Consider the following 25,567-nt stretch of genomic DNA (forward strand, 5'->3'; position numbering starts at 1 on the left):
AGGCTTCAGATGGCTTGCATCGTCGCACGTGAAAACATGCATAGAACAGACTTTTAAGGAGATCAAAATGGGCTTCGCCATGAATATGAAATCCAGAATTCATCTTGTTTTCTCTGCTTTCTTTTTTTCTCATATAAAACAACTAACCCAGTGGATTCATGCAAAGTTGCAAAACAAATACAGCTCAACACAGTTACTTTTTTTTTTTTTTCTTTGCTGCTATAATTCTTACTATAATAAGAGCAGATCGAGGACAACCAACAGATAGTCATTGATTCCACAGGTCTTTTGCACGTACAAGGTAATTGAGGATACTCTGCAATTTGTCCAAAAAGAGTTTACTATGTGCATCTGATATCTCCAGATCCTTTCTGCAACCTGCAGGCATCATAATTGATCGCACACCTCTACCAAGTAAAATTCATTTTACCAAAAACTGGATATAATAATAATAATAACACACACACACCCCTCTCTGCCATGGTAATCAGAAGAAAAAACTGATTAGAACATCAGAAAGGAGGCAAATAATGAGGACACTATACATGACAAGGGATACAAAAAATATACATGACAGTCAACTGTGCTTTGATCTAACACAAACTGCCTCAGCACCCTCTAATCCTACTTAGTACGATAGGGTACTCAAAACTACAAACAAAAGAATGGTTACAACAAAATCCAGCCTCACGTGACGACAACCTGCACCATAGCATGACAGAATATCAGCTACCAACTAATAAAATGGCATTATTACACAACGTGAAGTCAATGGACTGCTACAAGAATGTGGTACTGCTGCCACATGAACAAAATTTTCAGCACAACAAAGTAGAACTTCATGCCACACATTAGCCCATTACAATGCGTTTTCTGAAAAATTCTTAGCTCTAATACTTGTTCAAAATTATTTCATCTTGGAAAAAAGTAAGTTATGAAGTTATGCACAAGTAGACTTCCTTACCTAAAATGCAACACAAGGAAATGAGAAAAGGTCTATTCATGGCTAGAGATACATAAACACAGAAGATTAGGCTTTGTAAGTTGTAACACAGCCAAAAGAAGGGAAAAAAAAAGGTGCAACACACGAGTTTAATCAGTAAGATTGTCCTTTTAAGAAACCACACCTTCCGAAATTATTTTTTTAGTGACTGCATCAAGTATTCATAATAAACATAATTTTCATCCCATTCTGATCATATTATAGTTCTAATCAATAATATCACTTAGCATTCCTGAATTGTAACACTCTTAGCATTACTTTACTTGCTAAGTTCGAAAAGATTAAATATCCTGGTAATTTCTCTAAACAGACACACACCTCCAGACACCCCCTCACAAACATTCTTTTTCCCTTAATGCATAAATAGCATTTAGAACCACATAATAGCTGTAAAATAATTACGTGAGTTACCACATGTATACATCTATCCACATTAAAGAAAATGATTTCGCCATCAGGTTATAAATCTTCGTTCTTTCAACAAAAATATTTTCTTCCATGTAAGTTCTGCTTTCACTAGATAATAGAGCAATAATGACAAAAGAAAGAACCATAAAGGTAGAAATATGATGAAAATCCAGTATAATGAGATTATATCAAAATTAAGCGAAAGCAGTACCAATCTAGCAAACTTAGACAATATTTTTATGTTAAATTTAAGTTTCTTTTGAGATGGAAATGTAATACATTACCTATCATACATGTAAAAAGAGAATTTTCAAGTCCATTTGAACTATCAGTGGATTGAAATGCACACACAATCAGAATTTTAATGTCTTCAAAATTTTGAAGTCAGCCTTTAGATTTTATAGCTCACTCCAAGTTTCCATAGGGCATATATTTATGACCCAATCAACAACAAATCCACAACGCCTAAAAAAGATACTAACAGAAGTGTGAAGCTGCTGCCAGTAGCAATACGCACCATAATTGTGCAGTGTCTCTGACGTGGGTAGTGCTGGCAAGGACATCTCTGCAAATTGGAGTTCAAACCATCAGTAGCCCAGACACGACTTTTAAACTAAGTCACCTTATCGAATTTGTATGCAATTTATTACTTTTGATAAACTAAATCAACATTTTTCTTTTTGGTACTCATACAAAGATTGTGAACCAAAATTGGATAACTAGGTTATATTTGAATGAATTACCAGGAGCACAAAGGGATAAGGATGTCATAGAGGATGATGAAGGCCACGGGGCTGCAATATTGTCCCTTAGATCACAAGTAAAGCTGTAGCCTGTTGAATTGTCATATACCACATCTGCAGGCAAGCTCCCAAGCAAACAGCCTACAATTTATGCCAGAATTGCATCAACAAGTGCTACATTTTCGTTTTTGTATATTTCAATCAGCGCAACCCAAGAGATGTAATCCGTTAACTGCTTGTCACTTACCAAGTCATAAAAATTCACTTCCATACAGACACGCAAACATGCGTACACACTCTTAAGATATGCACACATACACATTCATATACATTTGTGTCTGCGTGTGGGGGTACATCTAAAGAATATGTGTTTACATGTATATGTATGCATTTATGCATGTACACACATATCCATGCATACACAGACTATTGCAGGTAAACCTTGTACATATTCCAAATGGCACCTGTCTCATCTTCATTTAAGAAATCAAAAGCAGAACAAAATATTTCCAATCTCAACGCACAAATAACAGAACTATTTTGCAGGATTTGTCAAAATGAACAGATATCAGTCGAAAAGTATTAGAAACTACACTATTTGATGGGACTTTAGGAACAATAAAAGCACTCAACAAGACACCTCAAATAATTTCCATTATTTAATGCAAATGTGTGGAAAGCACTAACTGCAAATCTTTCTACCATCTTCACATCAAAGGAAAAACATCATCTGAGCAAACAAAGTCAGATCCTACGCATCAGGAAGGCTGGGAATGCTACAACTGGGCAAACTATAGTTATTAAATCCGGCCCAACAAGGAACCCGACAAAGGGGACCGGGTCAATGGGTCACTAGTTCAACCAGCGAGTCACTGATTGAACTGGTGTGTAGTAATTTAACATTTACAAATACAAAATAGTAATTCTAGTATATGTAAAATATCTAATAAAGTACTTTGATACTAATTATTGTACTTAGATATATAATGAACAAATAAATAATAATAGAAGATTTAATTACATTTTATCATTCTTTTACATAAATAAATAATATAGTCAAATATAAAACAAATTGTGTCACTTGTTTTCAAAGATATACTTTACTTTTTTATTATTTTATTTTTGTATAAAAACAAAATAATTATCTAACTACTCAAATATTGTCAGTTTGAAAGTTAAAAATGATTCATTGTATAATAAAAAAGCAAACAAGTTTATTTAAAAAAAAATTAATGATCAAATAAAAACTAAGCATGTGGTAAAGTCTTATGTACATTTAAATGAAGATCCAATTTACAAATCTTGTCAAAAGCATATATACACTTTGTTTCAAAAACAAAGACCCACAATTGTTAAAAAAGAAAAAGGGTTAACTGGAAATCGGACAGGTTCCCAGTTGAACAAGCAGGTCAAACAGGTTTGACCCAGTCAACTCCTTGTCTGATCAAACTAGAGTCCTGGCCTGGCCTGGCCTGAAGCCCGGTTCACCTGCCCGACTGGTTCAACCACTGGGCCGGGCCTGGTTGAATAACTCTATGCATCCACGTCATAAACCCACCAATTATAAATGTGCATGCAGAAACAAAGAGACACAGCAAATTCAAACAAAGCTTCCCGCTATTTATCAAGACACCAGAGGCATCACTCCCAGGATGCAGCCCAATCTAAAATCACCCTCAATGCAAAGCGGCTAAAAGGGGGGAGTAAATAATTAGATGCAGCTAAGAAAGCGGTAGGCAGTCAGGAAACATGTTTAATATCTGTAACAATTTAGTAGGCAATTAAGGCCCATAACAAAGTCACAAACTGAAAGTGAGCATTGAATGACTTTACTCTTGCATCACTTGGATTACCTAGGCAATTAGAGATTCGAGTTCCAAATAGTAACCCCTTAGCATTCACTATTTCAAGTAGAAACATAAAAGCATCCAACAGATACCCATGTCAACTGAAGGTGTAAACATAAGATTACACCAGCAGAAAACGTCTGCATGTCCTACAGATGACCAACAAATTGACATTGAACAATAACTCCATATAGTAGGAAAGGAGAAGACAGAGAATATAGTCAAAGAAAAGCTCAAGTGCAGTGATAATATGATTACCTTGCTGTCCATTTGCTGCTCCAGCCAAAGAGTGCAATATCATGAGAGATTAAAAAAAAAATTCAAATCAGAGGAAATATAAAACCTTGTACAAGCAATAGAGACTGAAACTGTAACAAGCAAATCACCTTGAAGACTAAAATCTTTCAAGTCCACATCACAAAGCTCATAAACGTTAGTCATTACTCCAGCCTTCTGTAGCATGGACCCAAACACCGTTGAACAAATTATTGCTTGCTTGTTCGTGATTAACATTTGTCTTTGTATCCTCAGAATGTATGTATTTAAGGAGCTACAACATGAAGGACTTGGAGCAGCTACATTTCGACATGCTTTAATCACTTCTGATGGTTGCGTAAAATTCAAAGGACAAACTGCATTCCATACACCACAACTATAAGAACAATTCCAGCAGCATAGCACTAAAAATGCAGCAACAATAATCCAGGATATCTATGCTGTAATTTCCTGACCATTTTTATTCATAACTTCTTCTCGAAGAGGTAATAACATATAATATTCAGTATAGAGCTAACCATGAGATACCAAATCCAAACTACTTAAGCTTGAAAGACAATGCAACCATACTTCTTATCCAGGGAAATGTTTAATCAGGCTTCCCATCTTGGGTTTCGGATGTAATGTGAGAAAGTGTTGCTCAATTTAATGCCACCAAGGTAAATGTAAAAAAAATGCCTTACTTTTTAAGTCCTACATTGTTACTTTAGAATCCCAAACTCTGTAAACACACTCAATGGATTTCATCACCATAACCAATTCACATAAATGCTTCTTTGTCACTGCTAACGAAGCAAGGACAAAAAGAAAAAAAAAATTACGTAAACAGTTCACACAATTATAAGTAAAATAGGTCAGATAGCATGTGGAATTCCATGTTGGCATTGAATTGGAAAAATCTGCCTAGTGATTTGTAGGTGTGGTGTCCAAACTATTGATTTGGATTGAATTGTCTTGGTGGTAATTACACACACAATAGTCCGAGTGGTTTTGGCCCTCTTGGGTCTAATCACCAAAAAAAAAAAAAAGGTTTACTGACTTAACAGTGTAAATTCAGGATTAAAGAAGAAGAAGCAAACAAGGATTTCAAAGCTTGATTTTGGTTCCAGCCAACTCAATTCTCCAGTTTACCTCATGTTTAGCACTCTAATTTCTCATTAGTTACTTCCGTATTTAAAAATAAAAACTCCTCCAACCCTAAAATATACTGTCTCCCCCTAATTTCTCAGTAGTTACCTCCATATTTAAAAACAAAAACTCATCCAACCCTAAAACATACTATGTCTCCCCCTCTCTCTTGGTACACTTGTGTGCAAATAATTGATTCCTAAACAGAAAAACATTGACTAAATACAACTCAGATAGTTAACCAAAGATGACACATGTACAGCCTGTTGAATCCTTGATATTATTTCATATATTGAGTAAACAATATACTCTAGGTTATTCTTTTCCTTCTACTTTGTTTACTTTTCCGGGAGTAATGCATAGTTGCATATAATAAGATCATAAACCTCTGCTGAAATATCATGCAGCTCAATGAGCTCTCTGATATCCAGTAAATGAGAAGTTTAGGTTCTTGCTCACTATTGAATAACACCACCTGATTTTAGTCAAAGGGCCATTATTGATTTACTCTTTCTAAAAATCTCAGATTTCCAGCCTTACAACAAAGTATAAATGCAAAATATCCAAAAGTCAAAGTATTTGAAAGATTAAAACCAAAAATGATTCTTCCATCTGAAATAGAAACAAAGACCACTCGAAGAAGCATTCTCTAACTGACAAAGCAGAGAATACAGGAGAGGTGGTAACTAGTTTTAACATGTCACATATCTTACAGTATGTAGTTGAATCTATCATACTTCAGTGAGGAAAAGAATAATGGTAGAAGCACAGTAAGGCATGCACAAGATGCAAGCAAGCAAATTTTTTTCAAGACTTCAAGGTGCTCTGGAAGTTCAGAGCATAGAAGAAACAATGGAAGATACAAAAAAAATACCTCTGTTAGCTTTGCAGGCAGATAACATCCGAAACACAGAATTGGCATCTTCCAATGGGAGTTTACTTGAAATCCAGGAATACACAACGCCTCTACAATCATTTATGGTGTCAACACTAGATGGAGCAGCAGCTATGTCCTTGTTACCGGTCATCACAGATTGTAGCCCTGAAATCTGTACTGCAGCCTCCATAATCGCAGGCTGACAGATTGGTCTGCAACACTCTTTTAGATGATCCACCGTGGTACAAGCCTCTAATAATTTGCTAGTGTTCACTGTTTTCTCAAAAGTCGTTATATCCTTCACAGGACAAGAACCACCAGTGATATTTAATGACTTAGCAGAGCAGATTACAGGTAGCGAGCTGTTTGCCCCTCTGCTGGCCAATATACTGATGATATCTTTAAAACAATCATCAGCAACAGCATCTTGCAAAACTAAATTACTGGAATTCTTACTATAAAATCCTTGGAATATGTGAAGTAAGCTACCCAACTGTGGGCAGCATATGACATTTCCTACTATTGCCGCAAGCGGTTGGGAACAATCAGATGCAGTTTTCTGTGTGATACTTGAAATGGCTGAGAAATTTACAGGACACCTTCCAGTCAAGACTGGCTCATACGTTGTTGGGTAGATAGGGTACATTGGTGGCAGAGGCTGCCCAGAAATTGGATAATGCGGAAAAACAGCTGGTGATATTTCTATGGGTTCAAATAGTCCAGCAGCAGGTGGACTAGCTAACTCTGAATTGGAAGAAATATACCCAGGTTCTGGTGGTGTTTGAAAAGCCACTCCATCCTGAATGGTAGACCAACACCAAATTGCAAAAAGTAGGAAATGATGGCCGAAAGGACCTACAATAAAACACAACCAGACTAAGTGTTCATTCATGAATGCATCATTCTGTGGTAACATCGAAAACGAAAAGAAATAACAAAGAACAAGATATTTAGTTAGACAACATCATTCGTGTGCCATGATGGTACTTATGGTTAATTAGTTATCCCCGGGATTGATGAAAATATTGAAACTTCTTTTGTTTTCTATACAAGAGAGAGAGTCAATACTTGAAATCATCATCACATCTTGCATACTGCAGTGGTGGAGGGTAGTAGCCTGGTTTATACGCTGGTTTTAAGCAATATTATGGTCTAGCCTTCAATTATCAGGTACCATCAACTCAAGACTCACAAAAAAAGAAGGTGCAAGAATGATTTTCAAGATACAGAAAGGATGATTACATCATACTCCCAGAGTGGTAGTATATGAGATAAAGTGGAGATACATAAAATGGAAACACAAGTCATGTGTCGTGATGCCCGCATCAAGGTATTTAATTTCTATTCATAACTGCATTCACTAACTCACTACATTAAGAGGTCCCATTCTTTTGTGGATTAGAGTTATTTTCAGACACATAGATGTTATCCTTCTCTTATTCTGCATTGAAGGAGCAACTGAAGGTGGTTTCTGTTCATAGGTTGGTTAACTTCTTTACTCTTCACTTGTCTACCTATGGTTTCATCGATAGAACAATTTGTGATGATAGTAATATCAATTGATTTTCACCTGCAGAGGAATCTAAAGCAAAGCACGGCATACACTAAAGGAAAGCAGCAGCTCTCTTAACAACTTCAGCTAAACCAGGATAAATTAAAATTACAAGATCAAAGAACCAACCAAAAGAACCAAGAACTAGGAACCCGTAGCTGCTTGAAAGTCTAGCAACCCATCAGAATTCATAATTAAACTTCGAGATCATCGAAAACAGCGAGTAAAACAAAATTAAGAGAAAATCCAAAACCTCAAACACCACAATTAACAACTAACTCACCCTTAAGACGCGTAATTCTCTTTACACAATCCATAACTCCACTAACCCTCCTCCAGCAACATGGAGAAATCCAAGCTCAAAAACACGCTAGCAGTTCAGGTTATTTCCATTGTGAAACCTGAAAACAGATAACATGACATAATTAAGTAATAAAAGTCAAATCAATTACAATAAAATTAGACAAGATTAGAACTTCATTACCAACTCATAGCGGATAAAATCAGTTCCTCAGAAAAAATATCGAAATCCCACTCCTACCCATCCCCGCTTCTTAAAATCCCACCCTTCCGCTGTTTTAAAAAGTTGGAAAAAAATACAAACACTTCATTACCTACTCAACTAGTAAAAAGAAAAATGCAGCTGAAATCCTTAAGATCCATAGTCATCAACACATAAACACCAAAAAAAAAAGCTTTAAAATAAAATAAAAGCAGAAAAAATAAATTCAACCAGTACCTGAAGTTACTAAACCCCAAAACGGACCGGAAATTTCTCAGATCATTTCTCATTTGTAAGCCCTAGGGCTCCAAATTCAGAAACCCTTCTCCGCTCCCACCAAAACAATTTCGACAATACCAATTAATCAGTGCTTCAAACCCTTTATTTCACTTCAAAAATGAATTATCCTTTTTCTTGAGCTCCGGAAATGGGAAATGGGATATTTAAACAAAAACAAAGAAAGAGAGAGAGAGAGAGAGAGAGAGAGAGAGATAGAGAAAAGAAAAGCCCTAGATTGAGAAGAGAGTGAAGAGTAAAGTTTTGGGAGCTCAATAACTGAATGATTCGAGAGAAAAAGTAAAAATGCTTTCCTCTTTGAAGAGTGTCTTTTCGGGGTCTGTTTTCTTTCCTTTTTCTAAGTATGCTTACCTAAACCTACTCCGTTCCAGTGTAGCAGCGGTGTACCACTGGATTCGGAATATAATCAACCTGATTTTGCCACGTGTTATGATTAGAAAAATGAGTCCTTTTCTTACATACATATACATATATATATATATATATATATATATAAACCTAAGCCTTCTTCTCCCACGTTGATCCACGTGGCTGCTCTTAGGAAGGGAGTGTATTGTAGCAGCTACCTTTTGCCAACAATGCCCTCCAAATTTGAGTTTCTAGACTGAAAAGTTGACTACTGTTAAGGGGCTTGTACGTCTTTTATCATTTAATGACAATTTTGCCCTACCAGATATACCATCTTCTCAAAACAGTAGGTAATTGTTCAGGGTTATTTCTGGAATATTGGGTCAAATAATCCTCCTTTCCTTTTCATTGTTCCTGTATGTTGGACTACTCCTCTTCGGTGGAAAAAGAGAAGCAGAGAAGCAAGGAAGTAGCTGAACAGCTTTTAGAAACAGTGGCCAAGAAATGGGTTGTCCGCCTGCTATGTGTAGTTCCAAGCCAAACAAAGAAAAGTATGAATTCAACTCTTCCACCACTTGGTCAACAGTTTCTCCTTTCTCTATCTTTCTCGTTATTTTGTTTCTACTTCGTTTTGCTTTCTGCTTTCTAGACAATGAAAACTGGGACTTGAATACAGTGAGTGATGCATAATCTCTTCTATGAATACTATTACACCAAATTGAAGATTACAGAATCTGTGGTAGTTTCTCTAAATCCAAGTATCTATAAAGCTGGAACATTAAAAAAACATGAGGTTTCCTTGATCAAATATGTTTGCTCAGTAACTTTGAACCATACATCCTGATATTTGCACCAAAAAATGCACAAACCTAATGAGGTCAGATTGTCTGGTAAGAACTGATATAGCCCTTGCGGGACAAAATAAAAAAGCATCTTAAAGTCGTTGAAACGAATTGATCTGGTTATAGTAAGCAATAATTGAACGATAAAAAAATCTCTTAAGGAAGTATTCCACATCAAAACATTTCAATGAGTTGATGAATCCCAAAATTGCGAATCTTCACTTAATAAGTTACTTTCATTTTTCTTATTCTTCTAGACGTAACAGAGAAAAAAAAAAATTTTGACGACAAAAATGTCATCTCTCATGCCACAAAGCCCACATGCATGTACAACAGTTCAGGGAAATCCACGTATCTGTATCATTGACGGAGAAGAAGCCGGCATTGCTGCATATGTTAGCAGAAAATCCCATGTTATTGACCGGTCATGTAGTGGAAGAACAGATGGTTGATATGGGAAGGGTGATGCTTCAAGGAACCATTTGATTTTTTGTGCAATGGAAAAGTTATGTAGGCAGCTAGGAATCTAGGATATGCAGACAAACATATTTTGGATGGACTGTGAAGGTTTGGGTTCAGTTATGTCATCTCTAACGCCATCTCTATGGTCATATCTAACAGGTATAGACCACATATGGAGTTTTTGGGTGCAAATTTTCGTACATGACAGGCTTCAAAATCTAGCATGCAAAAGAAAGGCAGCAATGGTGTCACGATCTCATCTGTTGTTCAGTTTCTTTTCATCCTTATCTAATCAAGCATAATGCGGGAGTTGTATCGACAGGGTACTAATCTAGGTGTGCTTATCATGAACTGATTGACTAAGTTCTTCAGTGCATCGATTGATTTCTTTCTCCTTTTTTTTTGGTGTAAAATTTCGTACATGAGTGAGGAACGTTACTCCTAGATTTTATTAAGAAAAAAAAAAGAAGAAGAAGAAGAACATGAACAAAACATCCAAAAGTACACGGAAAAATAAAAAACAACTAAAGAAAGAGTATTACTCCCTTATATCAAGGCCTAACTCTTCTAAAGATGGAAACCAATTCTGTCAATGCGCAATTCCCCTTTAGCTCCTGCGTGTCAGTTCAGTAGTTCGATTCCCTGCTAATCCTACTTTTTCAATTGTAGGTTCCTTTGCTTTACTTATTAATCAAATGTATGCTTTATATGACTATAATCAAGTTGACTAATCAACAGATTGATATTTATTGGAAACAAAAGAGTAAGCATTTCTTTCTACACTTTATTTTTATTACCTTCGTCTAGACAAATGAGTAGACAGGCATGATTTTGATTTGAAATCCTCGCATTGATCATTAATGTTCTTGAATAGTAAAGATGCCCATTCCTATCTATTCTTCATATATGAGCTTCATATGCGTACAATGCTTTTACAAGAAAGCGCCGCGTTGCTCATTACTGACAAGCAATTTCTGTCGACATAAGTTATGCCAAAAAAATCTTTCAATATTCTTTACACAATACCTTGGGCATTGGCTGTGCCTTGCACAGCCAGAAATACTCTAGTCTCAAAAGAAGTACTTATTTAGCTCGTACGGTAGTGCCAAATATTGGGTGTGTTTAGATTCGCATTATTTGTGAAAAATAAAAATTATTTGTTTCCATCGTAAATATATTTTTTAATTATTTTATTTTAAATAATTTTTTAATTTCACATATATCATATTACTATAAGTGCTACAGTAAATATTCTCCTATCTAAACATACTTTATCTTTCTATTGTTATTAGTTATAAATTGATACAATATATAAATAATTCATCAACAATGGTTTGTTTATTCATATTTATATTAAAAAGTTATTTTATTTCAAATATTTAACTTGCATATTAATCTGTAGAAACTTTTGTACATAATTTACTACAATGTGATAATGTTTATTAAATAGTAGAATGCATAAAAATAGAAATAACATGTAATCTTCAATATAGTAATTAAATTTTCTCATGAATATGGTTGTACAACTATTCATATTTATTTTCAATTTAGGAAAAAAATACAGCAATATACTTTCATATGAATATTTATTACTTTTAATCAAAGTTAATGAATTTTTCAATGTAATAATTAAATTCACATCAAGCAAAGTTATCAAATATGGATGAAAAGAATAATTCAAATTTATTAAAAGAGATTGAAGCTGTTAGAAGATAGATAACTTATAAATATAAAATTAATTGGAGGAGATTTAATGATAAAACTGAAATCTGAAAACTAAAATTTAAGTACTGAAGTTTGAACATGCTGAATTCATTAAGTCAAACCTCGGAGTACAAACGAGACGAGTCGAATCAATTCTTAACCTAGGTTTGTGAAGTTTGAACTCGAGTTTGAACCCGACGAGATCAAAATGTAAAGTTCGAGCTTGAACTTGACTCAAATTCGAGTCGAACTCAAGTTTAAAAAAATAAAAAATAATTATTTTATTTTAAAAAATGAATAAAATAATAATTTTCTTAATAAATAACAAAAATATTAGGGATATATATGTAATTTTACTATTAAATAATATATATATATATATATAATCGAGTTCGATCCAACTCACGAACTAACAGTTTAGTATTTTTGAATTCGAGCTCGATTTGGTCAGCTCAACCTCGACTCGAGCTCGAGTCAAGCTTGGACTCGAGTCACTCGTGAGTTGCTTGTGAACGGCTCGATTCGTTTGCAATCCGAGTCAAACTTGTATAATAATCTATTGAATTTGAGTACTAATTAAAAAATTTTAGTAGATGTATATTATATAATTTAATACCAATATCTTATTTTATTATTATGTTAAATTAGTTCTTTAAATATCACTAATTAATATTGTTAAACTGAAATTATAATATGAAAATTGAATTTGCGTATGTGTTTATGTATGCAAATATGTGCTTCAGAAAAAAAATACATGTCTATTTGTGCAATAAGTAGGGGTGGCTAACAAGCCGAATTGGTCACAAGCAAGTCGATCAAAGCTCGACTCAAGACCGAGTTCGAGCTACTCAAGTCTAGTTATTGAGTTGAGCTCGAGCATTTATCTATTTAGGTCTTGAGCTTGTCTAGCTTTTCGAGGTTTTCACACACACACACACACACATATATATATATATAAACTAAAAATAAGGCTTTGTTTGGATTTCTCAATTTTTAAAAAATAAGTTTTTTATATACAATATTACAGTAATATACAAACAAAAACGACTCTAAAAACACTATATCCATACAATATATCAAAAACAACTCCACATATACAAAAAATATATGTATACCACCACCCTTACTCTCCACTACTACCGCCACCACCCCCACACCCACGACCCTTCCTCCTCTCTCTCTTTCTCTCTCTCTCTCCCCCATCTTTCTTGTCTCTCTCCTCCTCTCTCCTTCTCCCTTCCCTTTCCCTGCCCCTCAATTCCCCCTCCCCTCTACTGACCGCAACCTTTCTAGTGGCAACCAAATTTGATCGCAAATAGAAAGGTCGCAGCCAAAAGCCACGACTCATGGTTTCTAGTCGTGACCTTTTGGGTAGCAACCAAGAAGGTCATGGCTAGAGCAGTGCTAAAGTTGCAGCCACCACTCGCGAGTGGGAGAAGGATTTGGGGTTGGAGCAAAGGAGGGGAGGGGAGAGAAGGGAAAGGAAAGAGGGAGGAGGAGGAGGAGAGGAAGAAAAAGGAGAGAGAGGGGGAGGAGGGAGGGAGATAGGGGGTGATGGTAGGTGGTGTAAAATTTAAAAAAATACCTCAAAAAGTTATAAATTATAAAAATATTCCAAAATATATTTTAGAAATACCTCTAAAAAACAATCCAAAAAACATTTATAGTAAAAGTTTTTCATATATATAGTTACAGTAAAGTTTTTGAAAAATACCCCCAAAAATAACTATTCCAAACAGAGCCTAAATTTTTAGAACAAATTACATGCCTTGCTACTCAAACTTGAGCAGTTTGAGCTTGAGTTCAATCTTGAGCACACTATTTTTTACACGAATTGAATTCAAATTCAGATAATACACTTCAAGCTTGAGCTTGAATACACCAGTATTCGACTTCAATTTAACTTGTTGTCACCCCTAATAATAAATAGATTATATTTGAAATATAGAATGCTAAACAAGTATGCTCGTGCATGTGTGTGTGTGTGTGTGTGTGTGTGTGTGTGAGTGTATGGGAGAGAGAAAAGAGAGAGTACATGTATATGTGTGAAAGTGTGTATGTGTGTATGAAAGAGAGAAATAGATTGTGTATGTATGAAAGTATGTTGGTATGTGCCAAGAAAACCTTAGTCTAGTGGCGAAGGTTGAGACCTTAGAATTTAAAAGTTTTGGTTCAAATTTCCTTTACCCTCCCTATATTTTAAATCCCACCTTTCCCTTACTAGGGAAAAAAAATTTTAAATGTGGGTATGTGTAATAATAATTTTGAATGACTATTATTACATTAATTAATATATTAAGCAAATTAAGTAATTAAGCTTTCGCTTAAAATTTTGTATATAAATTAAGTAGCTCCTAATGAATTCAATGGTAAGAAAATTTTGTTATCAAACAAGCTTAATAGAAAAAGTACTTAATCCCTTAAGTAATTAATCGGGTTATCAATGAAAGTGTATATATCCAAAATTCAATCAACTTTTAGGATTTGATATGTACTTGAACTATTTATAAAATAATATATGACATTTTTATTTTATTGATTGTTTGTATATTTACATTTGTAAGATAAAGTTCTTAGAGTTGTTATGTCCTAGGTCGACCTAAATAACTTTTGAACGAAACCATGATTGCAAAATAGTTAACCCAAATTATTATATAGCCCATCGATCTAAGCTAACATACTAATAATTTCCACTTCGTCCCACCAATATAGGATATCACATTCACCCTCACTTAAGGATTTTGTGTCCTTGCAGAACCTGGTCACGATCGAAACTGTCTACTTAGTCGTGCCTGGATTCTAGAGTGCCTCGTATGGGCCCCAGAAGTGGTCCTCGTCCAATGTGATACTTAGTCTAACAAGTTCTAAAGGTCACCCCCATCGAACGTGGCACTAAATTTCACACAATACTTTACTCTTTGCACTTCCTAGTATAGTCGGAACCATAACACTACTTGACCCTGAGCTCACATTGCTTAGAGACCATGTGAGGTTCACTCTCATACTAACTATAGTGCTTTAGGCCCACGGGCTGTCCCAAATAACTTTTAAATGAAACTAGGGGTTCAAAATGGTTAATCCAAATTATTAGGTAATCTATGGGGCCAATATACTAACTATTTCTGCTTCCTCCCACTACTATGAGATATTACATTCACCTCCACTTAAGAATTTTACGTCCTTCCAAAGTTTATTCACAAACTAAACTATTCATTTATCATATGCTGACTCTAGAAGTAGCTCGTACAAACTCTAGAGGTGACCCCCAATCTAACATGGCATTTAGGCATTGTTTGGATTGAAGGAAATAAAAGGAAAAGGATACTAGTGGAAAAGCAAGGAAAGAGAGTAAAGTGGTTTCCATTCATTTTATTTGGATTAAATATGGAAGGAAAAGAAAGAAAATATTGAAATTTTGTAAGGAAAAAGGAAAATATCAAAGTGTTAGTGAATTGAAACGAATGAAAAAGATGACTTTTTTTAAAAAAATTAAATCTTTTATTAGATTTGGTTCCCTTTCCCTCCATTTTTGCCCACTTTGGATGGAAATTATAACTTAGCATTTAGAGCATTTCATTCCATTTCACTCCATATCCTTTCCTTTCTCTCCTTAAAAAATCAATCTAAACAAAAAAAAATCAAATCCCTATGATTCCTTTCCTTTCTTTTCTCTCTGATTTCTTCAATCCAAATGGTATCTTTGTCTTATAGGTTCTAGAGGTGGTTTTAGTTGAATATAGCATTTAGTATCATACAACACTTGGTTTTTTGACTTCTTTGCGTTGTCAAAATCATAATGCTACTTGACCCCATATTCGTATCATGTTGAAATCACAGCCTTAAATAACCTAACTTATTAAATAACCTATAGGCCCAAGCTAATATACCAATCATTTCCAATTCCTCATTGTGATACCAAGTGTAACGTCTTGGGTCCACGGGGTGACCTAAACCTGTGACCAAAATAACTTTTGAATGAAATTATAGGTTCAAAATTAAAATACCAATCATTTTTACATTCTTCCACTGATATGGGACATCATATTTACACTATTTAGGGGCTTTGCATCCTCGTAAAACAATGTCATAATTCAAACTACATGCTTAGTCATATATAGACTCTACAGGTGGTTCCTACGACCTCTAGAGTTCGCTTCTCCAACATGGCACTTAGTCCTGCAAGTTTTAGAGGTCATTCCTATCAAATATAGTAGCCCCACATAATATTTAACTCCGTGCACTCTCTTGTTTAATCGGAACCGTTACACAACTTGGTCCCAAACTCATTCCGCATAGAGGCCACATGAAATTTACTCTGATATCAAATGTAATGTCTCGGATCTACAAGTTGATAGGCCAAAATAACTTTTGATCGAAACCAAGGGTTTCAAAATGGTTCACTCAAGTTATTAGGTGGCCTATGGGTTTAAACTAATATACTAATCATTTTCATTTCCTCCCACCGATAAAGGATATCACAATTTCATTATCACATAAAAGTTTGGTTAAACGTTATTGACCAAATGTGAATCGATGGAAGGAAAAACAGTTATCATTTTGTTCTTCTCATGATACCTGACACTAAAAAAGGGAGATGACGAGATAAGTGAATAACATGTATTTGGAAAAGTTTTTTAGAAGTTTGGTGCCAAATTAAGAGCATGTTTTTTTAAAGACACATGTAGACACCAAATTTTGATCTATACCTCAAAATTTTATTTGCCAAAAAATCTTCATTTCTCATTTTTCATGTTATATTTGTATGTACTTATTTTTTAGAAGTCTAATTTCTTTAATTTAATCCCTTTTTATTTTTTATTCAAATTTCTTTTGTCATTTTAAAAGTAATACAAGTAGGCTTGTTTTACTCTTAAGAGGTTCTTGCACCTCAAAAAAATATATTTCAGTTTGAGAGAGTTTGTTCGGTTTAGTCCAAAATTCCAAAATCCTAAGCTCAAGTTTAGAAAAATTGAAATACAAAACACACAACCTCAAGACCCAAAGAAATTGAAAGAAACAAAAGCAAAAAACCCAAACCCCCCCCCCCCAAGTTCACTTCTTGCAAGACATCACCTTCTACTTGTTCTTTTATATTCATCTTTAGTACTACTTGTACTATTTTACCTATGCTTTTCTTTTTTCCCAATATTTCACACACTAATCTCATTTTCACTCTCTACTCTATCACTCTCTCCATTAAAATTACACACTTCATTATCTTCCATCCATATTTCTCTTGGGCCTCTCTTTCTCTCTACACACATTATACATACTAGCTATTAAAAAACACACACTTAGTTCATTCACACATAACTCACTCAATTCCCTCTTTCCCTCAGTCTTCTCTTTATTCCTCACATACTAACACACACTCAAGTCATTCCCTTTTGCTTTTAGGTTATATCAAATTTCACATACACACTTCACAGATACACATACAGCCCACACGCATTTCACCGAAACACACAGATAACTCACATGCACATATACAAAATTTTTGGATATGAGGAATAGGCTAAGCAAGCAGCAAAGAAACAAAGGAGGTTGATGTGATTGTCAAAAATTTGCTCTAAAAATTTTCAACTTAATGTGGAATGAGTTACCCCCTGGGTTCAGGAATCCCTCGTCCCCATTGAAATAAATTATTTAGAATTTAAATTTAGGTTATTTTCATTATTTTATTATGATTTCTTATTATTCGTTGTATGTTCTTAGAGTTTAGTATTAGTTCATTTCCTATTCTAATTAGGTATTTGGGAGTTTCCTTAGTTAAGAAGTTATCTTATCTTATAGATTTCCTATTTCTATTATGTCTTTAGTAGAAGTAGCTCTATAAATAGGCATATTTAGGGCCTTTGTAATTAATTACTCCTTTATCAACTATTTATGAAATTTTAATTGGTTATTTCAATTTTGAGAGTGCTCTCTTGTTATTCTCGAATCTTTGATTCGTGTTTCGGGGTTAGAATGTGATTGTTTCCCTTTGTTCTTCTATGAATTGCATTCGTGAAAGAAATTTTATTTACATGCTTCTGCTATCATATCATGTGGTATCAGAGTAGGATTCGCCTGTGATGAACACCGATGCATATCTCAATAGCTTGGATCGCGATTGCTTCAAGCGCATGCATACTACTGCAAATCGCATTAGTGTGGATGAACATATTGTCAGTGCGGGTAGTATACAACGACAACTTGCATGATCTTACAATGTTTGGATTTGTTAATATATATACGTGATCAAGGAAACCAAGCAGCTGCGAGACAAGGCTACAAGAGATCTACACATCACCATTGTGCAATTAAGAGATTCACTCTTGATGAGCCTGGTGTCTGTGTAGTTCCCCCATGCTTTCATAATTATCAGATCTATGAGAGTAGTACCCAAATCACTTAATATCAATATCCGATCCACCAAACAACAACACCAATGGTTGTAGCTCAATATGAATATGTTGTAATTTTGAAGCCTGAGATCGAAGATGAATAGGAATACATGTGTGAGCCTGAAGATGGAGAGCTCACTCTTTCTCTAGGCTTAGTTGAATCTATTCCATGCTTGTCCATGATAGATAAATCTATCGTACATTTTCTAACCATAGAATTTGAGGTCTTGGAAGAATTTGTAGATATGGAAGTGGATGACATTTTTACAGATGATTCACCACCGCCTCCGGCCCCTACTGATTTGTTTCTTAAAAATTCAAAGGATGTAATGATTTTTATGGCCAAAGAAAATATCCTTTATGGTGAAGGAAAATCCATTTTACAAATTTGTTCCTGCTAAGTATTTTCCTATCAAGGCGTTGCATGCTGAATTCCTTGTTGATCAAGGGATAAAATTTGTTTGGTCAATGGAGATAGGGTAACCGTAGGGTTTGAACTCTCTATACAGGTTCCAAGATCACGTGGAATTTCTTATGAGCATGAATAGGTACTTAGGTTCCATCGCAAGCATCATCTTTACAAGATTTGTGGGTAAATAGTTGCTACATCTTCTCATAGATCATGTGTCAAGCTCCTTTGTGGAACTCGAGAGCAAAACTCGGAGGAGAGTTCTTTTTAAATAGGGAAGTCTAATGTGGAATGAGTTGTCCCCTGAGTTCAGAGATCCCTCATCCCCATCAAAATAAATTATTTAGAATTTAAATTTATTTTATTTTCATGGTTTTATTGTTATTTCCTATTATTTATTGTATTTTTTTGGAAAAATCATTCAAAACGTCCCTCACATTTTACAAAATAACTTTTTTCGTCCCTTACTTTTAAAAAGTGTACTTTTATGTCCCTTACAAATTCACATTAGTCAAATTTGATCACAATCTAGGTTTTCAGCTAGTTTTTTATCAGAATCTACCATGTGCCTTGCACGCGATCTGAACGTACTGTTCAGGTAAAATTAAAATAGATATATACAAGGGTTTAAAAAAATTATTAGTTTTTCACTCATGTTCATTACTTTTACTCAAAAATCGAAAATAAAGAAGACATTTAATTCTAAACATTATCAAGTATTTATTTTGAATTAAATTTGGATAGAAAAATAAACAAAAGAAAAGTATGATAAAAAAGGTAAGTGATTGACACTTTCAAATTTTAAGATAATCATAAGGTAAGAATTCAATTGTTGGTCTTAAAAGTAGCGAGTAAAAATTTTAGATTTAAACTGTAATTTGTTAGCATGACTATAGAATTCAAATTAACACCGATTAATTAGATGATCTTATTACATAATTCAATAAATGAATTATTACCAAAATAGAAAAGACTACAAATATTGACTAGATTCGCATAGTGACATCAAATATATATATGGGTTTAAAACAAAATTGTTAGATTTAAACCTATATATATATATATATATATATATATATCTATTGAATAGAATATGTACAACTACAATCAGTCTGCTTAGATGAAATCAAATAGAGATATATTACATGCTATTCATACTGTTTAGGTGAAATCAAATACATATATATATGAATTTTAAAAAAACTATTCGTACACATCATTAATGAGAGATGACAAAAATTCATTTTCTAAAATGTGAGGGATGAAAAAATATATTTTGTAAAATGTGAGGAACGAAACAATTCATTTTATGAAATGTAAGAGACTATAGATGGATTATGTAGATTTTGATTTGACAATTTTGTCCCTAAAAAATGATCACATACAAGGCATGTGATGAATTCCGGCAAAAAACTAGTCAGAAACCTAGGTAGGGACCAAATTTGACCAATGTGAATTTATATGGAACGTAATATTACACTTTTAAAAGTGAGAGATGAAAAAAGTCATTTTACAAAATGTGATAGACGTTTTGAACGATTTTCCCTATTTTTTATTATTTAGTATTAGTTCGTTTCCTATTCTAATTAGGTATTTAGGAGTTTTCTTAGATAAGAAGTTACATTGTTTTATAGGTTTCCTATTCTTATTGTCTTTAGTAGAAGTAGCTCTATAAATAGGCATATTTAGGGTCTTTGTATTTAATTATTTCTTTATCAACTATTAATGAAATTTTAACTGGTTATTCCAATTTTGAGAGTTTTCTCTTGTTATTCTCGAATCTTTGATTCGTGTTTCAAGGTTGGTTAGAATGTGATTATTTCCTTTTGTTCTTCTATGAATTTCAATCATGAAACAAATCCTACTTATATGCTTCCACTACCTTATCACAGCCAAATCCCATATAAATCCACTACCTTATCACATTTATTCTTTTCTTGTTTACATGCTTAAAACTTAGAACTGTCAGTAGGGCCGAGCCAACTCGAGATCAGCTCGTTCGGCCCAAAAAAATCTCATTGAACCTAAATTTTAATTGGGCCGGATAGAGATTGGGTTTAAATATTAAGTCCGAATTAAATGTGAGTTGAGGTTGGACCATACTAGGTTCAGACCAGATTAAAACCCGATTCATATATGATTATAATTATATATGTAAAATATATATAATAATGTTTATCATTTCTAATTATTTATACTATATATAAAGGGAGATGAAGGGGTTCGGAATAAACAAAAATCTGTCACTTTATATACTTCCTAAACTGCCGTTAATGATGAGGGAACTTTTGGTATGAACAAAAATTTATCTATCTTTGATAATTACCTACTATGAATATGATTTTTGACAAAGTAATATGTATTTTTTATATTCTATTTTTCAAATTATTTAGTAAATCTTAATTTTAATTAGCAACAATCAATTATGGTTATGAATAACTACCAAACAACTACTTTTTATAACTTTTATTTTGGTGAATTTTTTACATATGTATTTTCAAGATATAAAACTAATTTTCTTGAAAATAATTTCAATAAGTATACTTAAAATATTTTACAAATATTTTTTATTAGTTGCACACACATTAGTGTGTGCCTTGAATACATATTATGACATAAAATATTATAAAATATATATTATATATAATTTATGTATTAATTATGAGTTTGGCTCAAACTCAAATTGAGCGTGAAGTTCATATAATAGAGTGAGTTGAGATTAAACCTTTATTATAAAATATATATTATATATAATTATGTATTAATTATGAGTTTGGCTCAAACTCAAATTGAGCGTGAAGTTCATAAAATAGTGTGAGTTGAGATTGAACATTTTCAATATAAGTCCGAATCTCGAAAGCCTGAAATCCAAGAATCTATATAATTTGTGAGTCAAGGTAGGGCTTGCTAAAATCTGACTCAAAAAATCCGATTGACATCCCTATTAAAACTTTATGCATTTTTCATTTAGCTATGGGAAGTTTGATTTTTTTTTTTTTGTTAAATTTTTTGCCTTCCATGTTTAATAATATGTTAGCCTAGGTACTAGTAGACTTACGGTGATTTTTTTTATTGAAATTTGCAAATTTCATGCATAAAAAACAAAAATTGAATTTCTTAAGTAGGGATTTGTTCTCTCTTTAATTCATCATATTTGTTATTATTTCTTCCTAAATTGTAATCATGGTCGCGCTACAAATTCTATGAGGGTCATTTTGGTAGAGTTTTTTTTTTTTTTGAGATTTGGACTTAGTTTGAAAGAGTTGGAAAAAAATAGATTCGGCTGCAAATTGTCCATTTGATCATCTTTTGATAATTTTTTTAAGATTAAGGCTAGAAATGGAATCTACATAAAAAATTGAATGGGAGGTAGGATTTCGGTGAAATTTAATTATAAGTGGCCGACTGATAGTAATTCTGGAATCTCCATGGTTGTCTGCCACTTTGCTAGTGAAGAAGAAAGATCAAGAAAAGAGAAAGAAGAAGAAAATAGAAAGAAGAAAGAAGAAGAACAAAAATGAAAACAAAAGAAAATAGAAAATAAAAGTTTAGTAAAACTACATTGTTTTGGATAATTTAATATCAAAATGACGTTGCTCCACTAAAAGATTAATAAATGGGTTTTTAAAATAAAAATAGAATTGTAATTTGACCCTTGAATTTCTAAATATTTTAACTACAACCTTGAGACTTTGACTCTTTTGCATTAGGCTCCCAATTTTAGTTGCATTTTGATCATAAACTTTGTTTATGTCTAATTTTGACACTTAATCTTTTATAAAATTATATTTGTGACTCCAAAAACTTTCTAATTTTTGTAATTAAGTACCTGATAACTTGTTAACTTCTCAATTATGATTATTTCTTTTCTTTAATTGCTACTTGTGCTTCTCAAGAATGCATTTAACTAGTCATTTTGAGTGCCTATAAATTCCTTTGCATGTTTAATATGGCAATCTGGGATTAATTCATTTTAATGCTTTCTTTTTAAAGTATTTCAAAGTTAGTGACACCTTTGGTCATTTATTCAAATGTTAGATAGGAAATATTATATTGATCTTAACTCACCATTTCAAAAGAAGGTACTCCTATGACCCCCTAAATTTTCAAAATATGTGATCTTAACTATTTATGTGCTTTGTTTGCTATTTCTTTTGTCTACATTTGGCTTTAGTTATTTATCTTCATGTTTATTTCTTTAGTTTAGTCTTTCTTATTATTTGGAGGGCAGTTGAATACTAAAATATAATAGGTTGATTATATTATATTTTTCTTTCCTTTTATTAGAAAAGTTGTAAAAAGGTTTGTTTTTCTACTCGAATATAATAGATAGGTTAGATAGACTAATTTTCTTTTCTTTTCCCTTTTTAGATTATTATTAGGTCCCTCAAGTAGATAGGTTTTGTGTGGCTTATGTGTTTATGTGTTATTTGATCTACGTATTTTTATGTGTTACTTGCTTTAATCCATACTTTATTTGGTTATTTATTATTAATCCATACTTTAATCGATACTTTAAATGATATACTTTATTTGGTTATTTATTATTAATCCATACTTCATGCGACTTTTCTCTGTTTCTTTACTAGTTCAATGCTAGTAAGGAATTGTAAAAATAGGTTAGTTTAATGTTTGACCTTTAAACCCTTTACGCGCTAGATTCATCAATCATATGTTATTCATGTCATTTCTATGCACATTTTCTATTTTTAGGATTTTTTCATTTGTATTTTTTTTCTATTTTATATTCCAATCCTATATGTGTTTAAACTATTTCACATAGAAATTGCATCCCATGTAGAAATTTAGAAATTAGATAGTTATTTGCTTGTTTAGATTAAAAAAGTTACTCTTTATGTATGGAAATGGGCGATACTGATTCTTTAACCCTAATCTCCCATTAATTCTCTACAAAACATAAAAAATTGTCATGAATCTTAGTCCTTTACACCCATTAGACTGCATTCCCTTTCTTTGGTTACTTATACCTATATATAGAAGTTATAATTTTTATTTCTTTAAATCTCATAGAAGTTATAATTTTTATATATAGAAGTATAATTTTTATTTCTTTAAGTCTCATTTTACATACTTGTAAACCCTTTAAGGGATCATTCTTGAATTTTGCAATTAATGTGTTGGTACCAATTAGATTTTGAAGGAACATTTTGTCCTTCCCAATTTTTCCTTAAATTTAGATTTTGCATCTATATAGAAACATTCAAATGTAACAATTTTAAAGGTTAGATTGGAAAATTTTAACTAAATCTAGTAAGTAACTTTGGCTAGGTTAAAAAGATACTTTAGATTTGAACTGATGTGCCTTCCTTCTCGTCAGCTATGATTCTTGGGCTCTTTTTTTTTGTTTTTTTTTTGTTTTCGAAGATCTAGAATTGACTGAAATGGTTTTCTCATTTTTCACTAAAAACTTTTTATGGTGATTTCGTACGCCTAAATTTAGTATCAAGTGACAACTCTTTTTTTCCTCAAAACTCTTTTTTTACGGTCACACCGTTGTATTTTGAAGTCTCCATTTTAGGCCTTTTTAATTTTTTTTCCAAAATTATTTCTTTTTCAAAAACAAACTTCTTTTTTGATCAAAAAATGGGGCTCGATAGCTTGATGACTTCACTGAAGAATCACTAATGAGTTCGAATAATAGATTTAGTTAGTTTTTCCTTTCTTACTCTTTTCATGGATTGTATTTAGGTTACACTTTTTAGGACTTTTTGACATTTCACACACCTGAGCCCCTTGTTTTTCGCATATATGATGGATAGTTTGTTTATTTACTTTTATTATTTATTTTTGTCATGCTTTACATCTGGGATTCAAAGAAGTAATTGTTCTAAAACTTTCATGCATGTTTAATAGTATTAATTCATTCTCCCAAAGAAAACACGTCATATGTGCATGCATTATTTTAAATATTTTTATTTTTTATGGATACTACCCTACATTTCTTGTAGGATTAGGATCATTTTGTTAGGTATGTGAATGATGTGCCCTGTATCTATAGCGGTACTTAAGGGATCATTTTAGCGATCGAGTTGAAGTCTTGAAATTGATGAACCTTTGCCCGTTAATTAGTCTAAAGGTTCAAGAGTTTGAAATCTTATCGAGTCTAGTTACATTAATGAGTTTACTTTATGTATTTATTTAGAATCACCTAAGATAGAATTTCCTTTACCCAATTAGGAATATCAGACACAATAGGAGAGATCTTACCCTCATTCTTGTTCTTTTTACATTTTTGTAAACTTTGTTGCTCCAAGGTACTTATTCGCTATTTCTCTATTTCTTATGCTACTAATCTCTCGCTTCTGGCATTCAAAAATTTTAAAACAGGAGTCCTATATGCACTCTTTAGGAAGCCATTTCCTATATGCACATTAAAAATTCTAGTCTATAGCATTAAAATTATTTATTGCATGTCATTTCTAAACTTACCCCTATTATCCAAATGGGATCTCTTGAAGCCTTGTTTCTTTTTGCATATTTATTCGTTTGAATAAATTGCCATCATGTATAAACTATAACGGGGACACTAAATTAGATACCCTATCAAAGGCAAGCTAACCCAATAAGTCTAAATACATAACCAGATGATTTTCACATTTATGTTTTCTTGCATCATTAAGAGGAGGAGAGTACAAAATAAAGGTTTGGATCAATATTCAATCCAAGAAATGATTTCTAACCGCAAGTCAAGACCCGATTCGAATTTACTAGAACATGAACTTTTGTGTATCACACGTTGGCCACATTAATAAGTTGGTAAAA

At 32.9% G+C, this 25,567-nt stretch overlaps 1 protein-coding gene across 1 annotated transcript; it reads right to left on the reverse strand.

Annotated features, from left to right (window-relative positions):
- Nucleotides 1-408: 408 nt before the first annotated feature.
- LOC113765141 (uncharacterized GPI-anchored protein At1g61900) lies at nt 409-8,936 on the reverse strand. The gene is made up of 8 exons (XM_027309219.1): nt 8,574-8,936; nt 8,118-8,235; nt 6,280-7,137; nt 4,388-4,633; nt 4,260-4,274; nt 2,155-2,295; nt 1,929-1,976; nt 409-702 (listed from the first exon to the last, which is right to left on the reverse strand). Exons 2-8 carry the CDS (start codon nt 8,149-8,151, stop codon nt 629-631), a joined length of 1,416 nt encoding a protein of 471 aa, XP_027165020.1. The 5' UTR covers nt 8,152-8,235; nt 8,574-8,936; the 3' UTR covers nt 409-628.
- Between the last annotated feature and the right edge of the window lie 16,631 nt (nt 8,937-25,567).

This window comes from Coffea eugenioides, chromosome 3 (genome assembly GCF_003713205.1).
Source record: "Coffea eugenioides isolate CCC68of chromosome 3, Ceug_1.0, whole genome shotgun sequence".
In the NCBI taxonomy this organism is placed as follows: Eukaryota; Viridiplantae; Streptophyta; class Magnoliopsida; order Gentianales; family Rubiaceae; genus Coffea; species Coffea eugenioides.

Excerpts from the sequence above, each read along its gene's own strand:
- LOC113765141 (XM_027309219.1), bottom strand. The coding sequence starts at position 8,151 with ATGGATTGTGTAAAGAGAATTACGCGTCTTAAGG. Across the intron at positions 1,977-2,154 it reads CTTATCCCTTTGTGCTCCTG|AGATGTCCTTGCCAGCACTA; the intron begins GTAATTCATTCA and ends TCCAATTTGCAG. Across the intron at positions 703-1,928 it reads AGAGACACTGCACAATTATG|GTTGTCGTCACGTGAGGCTG; the intron begins GTGCGTATTGCT and ends GCTATGGTGCAG.